This window comes from Abramis brama (genome assembly GCF_963993115.1).
Source record: "Abramis brama genome assembly, chromosome: 15".
NCBI lineage: Eukaryota > Metazoa > Chordata > Actinopteri > Cypriniformes > Leuciscidae > Abramis > Abramis brama.
In genome coordinates, this window is record NC_139977.1 from 29,195,319 (window position 1) to 29,210,029 (window position 14,711).

General features: G+C 35.6%; 1 protein-coding gene across 24 annotated transcripts in view; it reads right to left on the minus strand.

Annotated features, from left to right (window-relative positions):
- Window positions 1–14,711, minus strand: part of fnbp1b (formin binding protein 1b) — an 83,234-nt gene that overhangs the window by 13,307 nt on the left and 55,216 nt on the right. For 8 of the 24 annotated variants that reach the window (XM_084136178.1, XM_084136179.1, XM_084136174.1 and 5 more), the window contains exon 9: window positions 13,505–13,699. In XM_084136178.1, the coding sequence (XP_083992304.1) occupies window positions 13,505–13,699 (195 nt within the window). Of the gene's footprint in view, window positions 1–2,326; window positions 2,363–2,635; window positions 2,651–5,905; window positions 5,993–9,119; window positions 9,312–13,504; window positions 13,700–14,711 lie in introns of all 24 variants that reach the window. The other 16 variants (XM_084136176.1, XM_084136182.1, XM_084136183.1 and 13 more) reach the window with 7 other exon arrangements.

Sequence of the window (14,711 nt, forward strand, 5' to 3'; positions counted from 1 at the left end):
GATTCTCTGAACACTCGAGTCGTGTTTTTTTCCACATTAGTTCTCTGACAGGCAGTATTAGCCATGCTGATCTTAATCACATGGTGGTGCTAAAGAGCCGTGAGTTTGGAGACATTAAAGACTCTGCAATACTTATTCTAGCCTAAAATTGGACCTGATTTATTCACAGCGTTTCTCTCATTTGAGCTTGGCTGTATCTTTTCCTCTAATCCCACCCACTGTTCAATGCAAATGTCTAACTAAAAGGTCAAAGGTCACAAGGCAGGCACAGCGACCTTACCCCTTCTTCCACGCCACCGTACTGTCATGCAAACAACAAACATCCAGATTTTACTGGGCATGCATTGCATTATCACTCAAAAATACAGTTCAATAAACCCACAAACACACCCCAGGCAAACTTATAGTCAAGATCTACACAAACACAACACACATGCTACACTCACTTTTGTACTCACCCTCTTCAAAACAAAGACAAATTGTTAAAATAAAATGTTAATTGTGTAACATTTGATTATTTAAAAAATATATATATATATTTAAAAAAAATAGATCTAAAATCTCAGAAATCAACTGAACCATTTTAGAAAGAAATTATATGGATGAATATACACATATCTATAAACATAGCATTAAAAACAAAATGTCAAAAAACAAAACAAAAAAAAACATGTAAAAATCTTTGGGCGGGGCTAAAGTAGTAAGACGCACTGTGATTGGTTAAGATATTTGATATATTCTAATCACTGATAATTGTTATAATAATTTAAATAATTGACACAAAATGGTATTTCTGTCATTATTTTTTCACCCTCATGTCATTTAAAGATTGTTTGACTTCATTTCTTCAGTGAAACACAAAGGAAGATATTTTGCGAAATGTGTACGCTGCTCTTTTCCATACAAGGAAAGTGAAAGTAATCATCTCCTTTTGCGTTCCAAGGAAAAAAATAAAGTCAAACAGGTTGAGGATGACACGAGGGTAAGCAAGTGAAGACTGAATATGTATTTGGCATGTGAACTATCCCTTTAACTTACACTATAAGTTAACTGATGAAAAAGAATGTCCAATACCAGGTTCAGACTACATGATATGTAGATAGATGCTTTTTTATCGACTCTCTGATTGGTGTAATCTTCTGTACAGCATCATGGGTAATGTACTTTTTTACCAGGAATTCCACTCATAAACACGATTATTTTAAAAAATAAGCTGAAATAATGCAGGCTGACGGCTTCAGCAAAAGCAAATACTATCGATTAACAACCTCGTAGCTCACAGTAGGAGTGTCTTTAAAGGTTTTAAAAAGTTATCGCTCAAAGTACATTTTTGGTAGCACTTTATTTTACAGTCCTGTTCCCCATGTACATACTATGTACTTATTATAGTAATTGCAATAATTGTACTAACCCTGTACCAATCCCTAAACCTAACCTTAACCTATATAGTTACCTTACATTACTCAATACTTTGCAAGTACACGCAAGTGCACGTACTGTAAAATAAAGTGCAACCCAATTTCCATATGGAGAAAATGAATTTTTACGAGTTTTTACTTCCGGAACCCGACTATAGCTCTCTATTAAAGTCCGCGTGAACCGGAAGTTGCAAGCGACTTTTCTCCAGTGTTGTGACGTATTTCCCAGTGAAAAGGAATATTGAACAGAGGGCAAGGTTTTACTCTAGCGCTCCTCCTCTCCATCTCTCGCTCATAACAGACTAACGGTTTGAGGGGAGTGGTTAAGCGTTTCCCAACCCAAGCCGTCAAACCTACATCATCAGAGAAGGAACGCCATTCCAGACCGGAAGTAACTTTTCAGACTTTGATTAAAGATTACGACGGCAAACAATTTTTTTCTGTGTATTAACTTGCACGGATTAATTTTTCACCACAAGACTAGTAATATGCGCTAACAAAGTAAATAGGGTCAATTTTGATTTCAGTTGGACTTTAATTGTTTGTTTACGCTCTTGTTCACGGAAGTCAGACGCTACCTCCTCAATGACATCACGCATGTCGTTAAAGGCGGCAAATGATGACTGGACGGGAAGTAACGTGTAGGCTGACGTGTTTCTTGTCCATGACACAACAAGAATTTAGTCAAAATCGCATAATCTGACACAGTGACTATTGTAACAGACAAAAATATTGTGTAGTCTGAACCTGGCATAAGATGTATTCAAAATGATCACACTTCAGCACATCTGGTTAGGGATCAAAATTAATCAAGCTGTTCGGAATACATAAAGACCAAATCAGGGAAAACTGAACACATAAACAAACACAAGGACAAAAAAAAAAAAAAAAAACGGGTTTCAGATCACCTCAATAAGGTTCCGCACGTGGGCATTGAGTGAGAGCTACACAGAGGGACAGTCACCACGGCAACAAGACAAAACAAAACAAAGACAGACATCAACAAAAAAAAGATAAATGAGACAACAACATGGTTTTTGAACTTAAATACACACAAAGGTAAAATTATACAAAAAAGACCAAACGTTTCGTTAAGCAAAATATTGATACGGGTTGAACACAAAGGAACAAAGTGATGTTAAAGGACCATGTGTTACTACAGCGACGGACATGCTACGGTCATGCCGCTACGAATACGCTACTGAGGTCATGCTTACCAGCTTTAGAGAGAGCTTCTCATGGGCGAAAAGAGAGAGCGATCGAGGGAAAGAACCGAGAGAAGAGAGAAAACATCAGAGGGAGAAACATCAGACCGCTGTACACGTCATACACACACATGCAGGTGTGTTCATGTGTTATGATGATGTCACCGGTGAAGCTCACTACATCACCTCACACAATTCGCACATGGCTGGCCGGCAGTATTTTATGTTCCATCATGAGACAGATATTCGCTGGCAGAGCCACGTGAAATTTAGCTGAAAGCCTCACTTTGGCGCATGAACGAGAAAAAATATCACATTAGCGGAAGTACAAGCCTTCTAAATGCATTCGGTCACTTAGGCCGTGTGTCCACTAAAGCGTGAAGAAGCGCTGAGTGTCTATTTATAGTTTTCTCTGGTCGTCGAGAGTTGAAAAATGTTCAGCTTAGGGTAAAACGCAGAGCTTATCACTGTCACTTTTTAACCAATCATCCAATCACAGTGGAGGAGGGGCGGGACAAATATCACCCTGACCAACCGCCACATCTTGCTTGTGCAACGACGACATGACAATAACAAGCGCAACAACGGAACGTGTCGACATTTTTATATTTAGAAACAAACTATCTGCAAAATCAGGCACTAGTAACCAGGGCATAAAACTAACTTTTTGCCACACCTGCCAATGGCAAGTGACTTTAAATAATAATAAGTATTATTTACTGGTTTTTTTTGCAAAACCAGCCAGTTATGACACCAACATTTTAGATACCAGTGAAAATTAACAATTCTCTATTCCAATTTCAATAACACAGCTAAAACCACTAGCCTAACTAATATACATTTAAAGCATTATTAAAGACAAGTACAGTAGTTTTTAGGTAGAGACACTGAATAAAGTAATCAAATGTAAAATATCACTGGATATATTAATCCTTATTAAATTTTCAAAAGTTATTCAGTCGAGAGCAGCGAATGATTTTTTCTTTGCTATTTTTTGTTTGATTAACATTAAAAATTCAGACAGAATATTAGGCTGCTGTCACTTTAAGACCTAATGCACGGGTCCAGTATACTGATACACATGCGTTGTATTTCTCAACTGTTTACATTCACTCAAGCCATAACCGACTGTGTTTACTAAAATACTCGCCGAGACGGACAGTTTTTGACATAATTTTGTGTGAATATGTCCGTTCAAGTGTAAAAAGACGTGAAACAGAGCTCGTTTCAGTATTTGCGTGATTGTCTGGCTAAAAACACTTTGGTGGACACATGACTTTAGCGAGGGAGTTTCAATTTGCTTTCAAATATTCCAGAATGTTCTAAATATTTGTTTAAATGCACAGAGGAGGTTAAGTTGATCATTACAATTTTTAGCAATATTGTACAACAATGATGCAACAAAGATCAAAACATCATTTTGTATTTGTATTGTATTCGAGAGAAACTGATATGCAATGTGAAAAAAAGAAGAAAAAAAATAGGATGCAATTTTCTTCTGATGCAGTGAACTTCAGCAGGTACCAATGAACCAATTATTACACAGAATGTTATAGGGTCACATGAGGATGACATCATCAGTCTAACGCAATAGTCAGCCAACAAACAGAACACGACAGGGATGGGTGTACAAGAGAGAAGACAGAGGAAAGAGAAAAGAAACAAAAATGAAAATATATACAATAGATAGGCTCGTTTTTGAGACGGCCATCACAACAGAGAGGATTCTGGGTAATTGTACCCGAGTAGAGATCTCAAATCAAAACTGCTTATGAAGAAAAGGTAAAAGTGTGGTAAAATGTGAAGTAAAAGGCTAGTTTCGACCGTGTAATATGTGAATAAGTGGGTGAACACCTGAGATTACTAAATGATTAATCATAAGAAAATACCAGGCATAAAAACATAACATAAACTGAGCATGTATGTAAATAACTATGCAAATAAAATAAAATATTAATAATAAATAAATAAATAAATAATAAAAAAAAATATATATATATAAATATATAAATATATATATATATATATATATATATATATATATATATATATATAAAAATATATCTTTAAAAATCAACTATGATTTTATATATATATATATATATATATAATTCATTCATTTATTTATTTTGTGCACCTTGGAATAAAGTGTGCTGATTATGCAAATATATTATATTATTAGCCGACTCTAATTTTAATGAAGTAGTGAGGGCAACACTCTCTGATTTTGAGAAACCTTTCTGTGAAGCTTCATAAGACTTGGGACATCATATTTTAGGGTGCTCAAACTATGGAGCTATTGTCTGAAGTTTGGACAAATGTATTTTGACAAACGCATAAACGCACTGACAGGACGTACGATTCAACATGTTTAAAACACTTCTCAAAACAAGATTCAACGTGTTTGTAACGGACATGGATAGCAAATACAGACGAGAGTTGTTTGTGTGAACGTGATGCACAACATCCAATATATCAAAGCAGCGAAATGACACCAAAAGGGGTGAATTCTGAATGTATCTTGTGTGTGATAAAGTGTTACGAGCACCGGAAGGGTCAAAGTTGATCATGAATGCGCTAGGCTAGCATTCAGAAGTCGCACTCGTGACACTTCGAGAATTAACCCCTCCCACACAAGCTGATTTGCTGCCAGAGCACAGGGGCGGAGCCAGGCTGCTGGGGTTGCACATGGGAGGCGGGGTCAGAAGCCAGAAGAGCCAATGAGAGAGTCATTTGATGATGATGTAACTTTTTTCAATTACAAATGCATTTTAATACTGAATATCAGACATTAACCTCATTCAAGGGATGAATTCAAAGAGATATAGATTAATGAAGAATAAATGTTGTTACTGAACAATATCAATTCATTGATATCGATTCATTAATTTAATTCATTAATTCATAAACTCATTCATTTAAACAAAACAAAAAACACTAAATGAGGTTAAGTCTGTTAACTGTACCTATATCTCATCATTCAAGCACACACACACCACTTAATACCATATACATCTATTGTTTTAAAATAAAGATAATAATTATCATACACTGACCAAAAGCCTAATAGAACATTTTAATAAAAATATAAATTTATATAAATTATATATAAATATTTAATATCATATATCCTTATACAGAATATTTATTTAAGCTTTCAAAATAAAGATGACCCCCAAAAAGTGGTTGTCGTCATATTTAGCTCACTTCTCTGGATAAATTTGTATATCTACTACATCTAAATAAACCCACACACACTCTTGCCTCCTCTCACACACTTACGACATATTGCCTGGCCTCGAAAGCATACGTAGGCCGACCGAGAGTCCTCTTCATGATTTCTTTATTATAATAGAGAGACTGGGCAGACTGCAGCAAAGAATAAACCCTAATTAAACACACACTCACACGTAACTATACAAACAGACACACACACACACACTCCACACCCGTGACTCAAACATACACACAAAATAAACATTTGAACACAAGGACAAACACACATACTTGCAAACTTTTTGCTTCACAAACCAGCAAACACACACACAGACACACCTAACTGAGTATAAGGCACCAAAACACACTCACAGACACACTTGACATTATTCTTCACTGATTATTATGGTCTTACATCATAAATAGTGTATGTAGTGTACCCACATACTTGGGTCACATACTTGACCCAAGTATGTGACATGTTCTAGCGTAGACAGCAAAAAACAAACATATTTTTTATTAAAACAAATCCAACTTCTTCAATAATAATGCTCTAATACTAACCCGTTCAAAAGTTTGGGATTGGTAAGATTTTTTAAAAGTTTTAAAAAAGAAGTCACTTATGCTCAACATGGCTGCATTTATTTGATAAAAAATACAGTAAAAACAGGAATATTGTGAAATATCTATCTGAATATATTGTAAAATGTAATGTATTCCTGTGATCAAAGCTGAATTTTCAGCATCATTACTCCAATCTTCAGTGTCACATGATCCTTCAGAAATCATTCTAACATGATGATTTGCTGCTCAAGAAACATTTCTGATTATTATCAATGTTGAAAACTGTTGTGCTGCACAATATTTTTTTGGAAACCATGATTTTTCAGGATTCTTTGATGGATAGAAGTTTAAACAGTTCAAAAGAACAGCATTTATTTTAAGTAGAAATTTATAAGGTTATAAATGTGTTTACTGTCACTTTTGATCAATTTAATGCATCCTTGATGAATAAAGGTATTAATTTCTTTAAAAATCGTACAATCCCCAAACTTTTTAACGGTAGTGTACATCAAATCATGTCAACCATGAACACACACATTATAAACAAGCCAGGAGCACAAATGGAGAGAATGAATGTGTCAAAGACCTTGACATGTTTAGCTTAAATTCTTAGCTTAAATTCTCTATAACTCTATTTTAAACCATTTGTGTCTACAACATCCTTCTTTCTTTCACTGTGACCTGATTTATGCCACTAGCTCTAATGTCAGTTAAGCTAAAATTAAGTTATGTGGAAAACTGAAAAGAAAAGGATGAACTTTTCTTAAAAAGACAAAAATAGGAAATGATAAATCTGTTCTGTTTTCCCGTTCACTGACCATCGATCCTTGTATATCAGTGAGCTGAACGGAGAACAGTATGTGCGCATTGTGAAAAGATAAAAACGTGTGAGGTTTGCACAGGCACATGGGAAACTGGGATTTGCTGCGTTATCTGTTGTTTTGCCTCTGTTATCTAAGAGTCATTTAAAAGTCCGAATCTCTGCTCGCACACACGGAAACATGCGAACGGCCTTCCTGAGGGGAAGGTGAATCTGGTCAGATTTTGTCAGAAAGTCACATGTCAGTGTTTGTGTAAATACAAGACATTGTTTCCGAATGTTTGCGCACATGTAATCGCATTACTCAGGATAAACCTTTATGTTTGAGCACCCGTTTTTATTTTATCTGTCACTGCAGGGTCCCTTCGAGGCCTCCTGACTGGCGCCCCTGCGTGTTGAGTGCATAATTGTGTTTGTACGTGAGACAGTGAAACCATGATAAACGCAAACAACGAAACATAAAAGAGAGAGAGAAAAAGAGAGAGAGAGACAGGCTGACAGAGAGAGAGAGAGAGGCAGAGTGAATTTCATTGGCTGCGTGAGGTGGAGGAAAAAGGAGCCGAAGGACATAAACGATTCCACTGCCGCTTCCAGAATCTAAGTCACTGCATGACATCATCGCCTCAAGAATCCGAGTCACACTATGACATCATCGCTTTGGAATCTAATGTTGTCTTCAAGTCCTTATAGGTCGTAATTTTGGTAGGAAAAACATTTCAATTTCACATTTCCACTAAGACAGGAAGATTTTTTTAGCACTAGTGTAACAAAATAAAGCAAATAATAATATAATTTAATAAAATATAATTTAGTTTAATATAATTTAATATATATCAATATAATATAATAATCAAATTTAAGCTTTTTTGCAAAAATTCTAAATGCTTGGCGTTGCTATTGTAGTGTTGTTCTTGTCAAATAAAACTAAAACTATGAATTTAAATACATTAGAAATAAAATAAGATATTAATATTAGATGACAAACTTAAACTTAAAAAATAGAAATCTTGCCTTAGCAACTAACTAAAATAATTGTTTACACATACATACATACATATACATATATATATATATATATATATATATACATACATACATACATACATACATATATATATATATATATATATATGTATGTATGTATGTATGTATATATATATATATATATATATATATATATATATATATATATATATACATATAAATATAACTGAAAATATAAATATAAAAATCTAATTCAAAATAATAATAATTATGACACTAAAATGACATTAATTGGGACAGCGATCCTTTGTTATGAAAAATATAAATAAATACCAAATGTATTGAAAATCTAATTTTTTAAGGTTCTTAAGAAAAAAAAGATTTTGAATATTTTATTAAATTTACAGGCAAATTTACAGTTATTAATAGTCTTAAAAATTAGGAAAAATAATTTAAGAAACAAAGTTAATAATAATCGTATTATATTCATTAAAACTATAGAATGATCGTTAAATAATATATATATATATTTTTTTTTTTAATCTTTATCCTAATTATCATCCTAGGGAAAATTTTATCCTAATAAAATTCTGAAATCATCCTAGGGCACAGAAAAGTTCCCCTAACTGAAGATTACCTCAAATACGATCATCCAGTCATGACTCATGACTTACAGGCAGCATTAGTCATGTTATGACATCAATAGGTTGTTTTACATTTAGATTATGATGTAAAAAAAAAAACTTTAAAAAAAACCCTTAAAACGATCATTCGGCTCCTTTTTCCCATTATCCAAATGTACACTGACATGACAGCACAGGTGATAATACAGGCAAAGAGCGGCGCACGCGCACACTTACATGAACACACAGATGCTGAAGACGTGAAACGCCAGCATGCACGGATACTTACCCCTCGCCGGAGGCTCCTGAGGCAGTGCATTTTGGGCTTGGAGGTCATGAGGTCGTTGAATCGGTGGGACAGGGGCTCCTTGGACTGTTTGGGGGTCTGGGGAGTGGGGCAGGGGTCAGGGGTCACAGCAGAAGGTGAGGGAGGGTCAGGGGGGGGCTGGCGAGGTATGGGGGATGTTAACAGGGACATAAGCTACCGGTAAGACACGTGCCACAGAGCAGCGACCAGTGAGTGAGAGAGATTTACAGAGAGAGAGAGAGAGAGAGAGAGAGAGAGAGAGAGAGAGAGAGAGAGAGAGAGAGAGAGAGAGAGAGAGAGAGAGAGAGAGAGAGAGAGAGAGAGAGAGAGAGAGAGAGAGAGAGAGAGAGAGAGAGAGAGGGTGGGACAAAATCGATCCAGAAAGAGGTAAACAAAAAGAGGAGGGGGAACACAAAACAAGAGAAATAAGGACCCAAAAATGTTACAGAACTAAAGCAACGAATTAATCAATTAATCAATTAATAGAACAAAGGAAAACAAAAAATAAAACGGAACGTAAAACAAATGCCAACTGAAAGAAACACGCTGCAGCTGTGGTGTTGTTAACCCTGTGAGCGAGAGAGTTAGTGCGTTAAACTCGGTTCGGGATATCAGGGGTCACATGCAGGGGTCAAATCACTGCAGAACCATTTAAAGGGACAGTACACCCAAAAATGAACAGTCTGACATCATGTCAAGGACTTTTGTTCTTCCCTGGAACACAAAAGGGGATGTTTATGCTGCTTTTTTCAATATGATGGAAGTGGATGGTGTCAAGCTTAAAAAAATGCCAAAAATCCCTATAAAAGTAGTACATATGACTATATGTACTAGATCTGTAAAACTGTGGCATGAGGTTAGAGAGTTTTCCAAGAATTTCTCGCCTTTTTGGAGCTTGACAGCCATATTACTATTCCTGCCATTTCCTCTTTTTGTGTTCCATGGAAGAAAGTAAGTAAATGAGGGCGAGTAAATGATGACAGCATTTTCATTTTTGTCTGAACTGCCCCTTTAACAAACATCATGCACAGCATACACACACACACACTGCTTTAAAGTACAAAAAAACTGATTTCAGGTCAACCATTTGCTCTTTTTCTCTCTCGCTTTCTTATTAGCAAGGCATAATGGAGAAATTAACGAACGTGCGTTCTGGGACAGCTCACATTAACGGTTCGGTTCCCGACAGACTAGAAAACCTAAATCTGTCTTTGAAGGCCGTGACACACCAAGCCGACGTCAAAGAACTGGCAGCGACGAAAGCCGACTGTGTTGTCGCCTCTCGTCAGCTTCACTTGAACACCTAAAGGACTACAGCTGACTGGCAACTAGCACATGCGTTCTGCGCGTCAGGAAATAACTGTCTATATCAGCAGGGATCGATATTCAGCATTCAAAAAAGGCAAACCAAATCTAGGACTGCAGATCTACAAACCGTAAATAATAAAGCAGCGTCTTCTTACAATTCTGAATATCAATCATGCTTATCACTTTCTTCATTCCAGTCGGCTCATGTTATTATGAAAATATTTGTGTATTTGAAAGAGCATGTAAGATGATGTAAAATTAGAGCAGCCGTGTTGTCTTGACTCGTGATTCTCGTACACTGACTCGTTCACTAAGATGAACAACCAATCAGAAAGCTCTCTCTCACTGACGGCCGACGCCGATTCAACATGCAGATTTGGCTGACAAGACTAACACCACAAAAACTAGGCATTGGCCGACCGTTGGCTTGGTGTGTCTCGCCTTTATGCATTAGGAAAAATCAAGATAAATCGAAATCTACATGAGCTTGCTGAATACCACCGGAAATAATTACGACAAAAATGATGTGTGCAATAGTGCACTTAAAATGGAAGTCCATGCAGCATTGAGTTCATAACCAGTCCCACCAGTCAAATAACATATTTTGTACAAAACAATATAATCGCGTCAACATTAATATGAGCTGCATATATTTTGCTTTTAGTCTGGTTTAAGTTTTCCATCTAATATTTATATTTTGTTTCATTTCAGGATTATTTCAATTAACTTACATGATTTTTAATATTTTAGTTAAGAATAACACTAGCCCATAGACTTCCTTTGTGAGTGCATTACTGTACACACTATTTCTGCTTGTTTTTACTAAACAAATTGATTTCCTGTGGTAATCGAGAGCATTTCAACAGATGCTGTCAACAGAGCTTAACTTGCACTGAACCCAGAAGAATCCTGTAATCTTTACCAACATACATTAACACAAGAAAGCCTCTTCTAATCCTCTAGGGACAACCTAATTTTGTCATATCATCTGTTTTCAACGTATATTCATGCATAAACACCATTAATCCGATACAGTTTTGCATGAGACGTTTGTGCGTTTAGCTAGACGACTGTATTATTGAATGTTGTTTCTAAGAAAAGACTGTAAAAGTCTCCTAATACTCGTTTTGTGTTACTTCTGACCACAAACAGACATTACACACACAAAACACACAGAATAGACGTGAACTGACAAACACAGGCTATGATTGGAACAGCAATCTACAAACTACTCGTACTATTTACATAGTATGTATACTACGGGCAATATGCAAATCTAGTCCTACTGTACTTCATTTGCCAAAATATGCAGTATACAACAAAGCACACTACATGGAGAACAATATCCCATAATGCAATGCGCTAAAGTTCCATTTTCAGAGTAAATCAAAAGAATTGTAAGTGATACCAAATGCAATATCTACACAAAACTGGACTAAAAATGTAAAATAATCATATTTATTTCTAATATAACAACTGGGCGCCATTGCCAAATTAAACATGATGTGATGAGATCATGTGACAACAAAGTACATTTGCGTACTACTGTATCGTTGCATAATGTTTCACATAAACATATACATTTATTAAGAAAGTTTGGGGGTCTGTAAGATTTTTAATTGTTTTTGACTCTTCTGCTCACTAAGGCTGCATTTATTTGATCAAAAATACAGTAACAACAGTAATATTGTGAAATATTATTATAATTTTAAATAAATATTTGTATATATTTTAAAATGTAATTCATTCCTGTAATGGCAAAGCTGAATTTTCTGGGGGATTTGCTGCTCAAGAAACATTTCTGATTATTATTATTATTAGGGATGCACCAATATGAACATTTTGGCTGAGGCCGATCACCGATAATTATTTTTATTTGAAAGCCGATAACCGATATATTGGCCGATAAAACTAAATCCAATTTTTTTTAATAATTTTTGAGAGCGATTACAAAAACAAAAGTCTAACCATTAAAAGCATGTCACAAGCACAATTATAATGATGTTCTCATTGTAATTTTATGAAGCCTATATGACAGACTTGCACTGCACATGTTGCACTTAATTGCACTGATACCGATATGATGGCCGATATATCGTGCATCCCTAATTAATTATATATCGTGCTGCTTCATATGTTTGTGGAAATCATGATAAATTTCTCTCAGGATTCATTGATGAATAGAAAGTTCAAAAGAACAGCATTAATTTGAAATAGAAATCTTTTTTAACGTTATAAATTAAATTTACTGTCACTTTTGATCAATTAGATGCATCCTTGCTGATTAAAAGTATACATTTCTTTAAAAAAATTAAAATAAACATCCTACAATCACCAAACATTTAAACGGTACTAAAAAATACAATATATACTGCACAGTATGAAATACGCAATACAGTAGTTTTCCATTCTGCCCATAGCCATAAAGACACACCTCAAAAAATAATGTATTACGGTGTTAATGCTCACATCCTGGTCCTGCGAGGTTAGGCGGGGTTTGGACTGAGCATGCTCAGTAAGAGTGGAGCCTTTGACACAAATGTCAAAGGTCACAAGAAGACAGAGGAAGACGAGGAGAAGGAAGAAGAATGTGGTTACCATGAGAACAGCAACGATGAGTGAAGGAAAGAAGAAATTACCTTTCGGTTTGAAAGGACAATACAGAAATAAGGGTTTAGGGTTACAATTCTCTGCGATGTCAAAGGTCAAAGGTGAGGCCTCTCGGGCCGGTGCATTAGTACGTTATCGGTGGAGCGTCAGGATGAACGTGGAACGTTTGTGTTTTCGTGCAGGGAAGGGAAAGGAGAGGAGAATGATGGTGGCAAACGAATAACAGCATCTACAAGTACTACAATACAACTAGACAAACACAAACAACCTACACAAATGAAAATAACCAGCTCAAACTAAAAACAAAACTCACATAAACACATGAAACAATCTTTCTTATGAGCTTTCAGATCGGTCTGTCTCTGTTTTTTGCGTTCATATTTATTTAAATGTGGTTTTTCGGTCAAATCGAAGTAACTGCGAGCGAATGCAGTGAGTGTGTGTGTTACCTTGTTTTTCTTAATGAAAGGCCATAGAGTTTTGCTTTTGCCCTTGCTGGAACGCTCGGCTTTGTTGTCCGAGCGCGAGTTATTGAGGCTGGTCTCAGACACCGTCCTCTTCATCGCCTGACCGTAGTCTTCAAACTCCACATCGCCAGGAGGCTCGAACCCAGACTTATACGACTCTATGACCTGAGAGGAGTCCTGCCGGGGAAAGAAAGCGCAGATAGTCTCTGAATAGGGACTTCACATTGATTTTGTTTGCTAAATAAGCTTATTGGTATTGCTATAAAATAAACCTTTCCCAAAAATATATATTTTTAAGGTTGAGAATGCCTCTAAAAGGAGGTTTTGTCAGATTTAGGTCATTTCTGAAGAATATAGCTATATTCCATAAAGGCCATTTGCAGTATCATATGCAGAAGAAGAGAGAGAATGAAATATTATCAGTTATACTCATAAATTAGCCACATAAACTGTTTCCATCCACCTATTTTTATGCACATTTTGGGATATTGCATAAAAAATGATGGATGGAAATGCCAAAATGCGCATACATTTAAAAAAAATGCGCTCAATTGGGCCAGATACAAAATTTATTTATCCGATTAGACGAAATGTGGATAAACTATGATGGAAGCATTTACTGAATTAAACCCTCAATGCACAACAAAAAAACTCATGTGACATTTGAAGATGTGATTGGATAACTGGACTAACCAGTGGACCAATCGCATCACACAGCATCTCAAATGTTGGTTTAGTTATTCTGAAATGCCTGAGCCAAAGTCTGTCATCAAGAAAATTTTGCATAATGACTTCCATGAAGCATCTCGCAAAATTGTGCTCCCAAACACCAGGCATTCGAATGCAAGATTATATGACAATGGCCATTCGCAGTTTCCTCTGCAGACTATTATATCTATATATAAATACATAATTTCTGCAACTGCAATTTCAGTAATCAATTAAAAACACAGAATATACATTCGAAACATTTGAGAGATTCTGGACGTATCAGAGGAGACTTAGAGTCCTTAGTTGGAGCAGTTGGATGTCAGGATGTCACTATTATTTATGTTTTTATTTCAATGTTATGCTAATGAAAATATGTATTTCCACAATTTTAAAGTAGATAATTTTATATGAAACGACACATAAGTTGCAAAACGTTCAAAAGTTTTGGGTCTGTAAGATGTTTTTTAAATTAATTCTC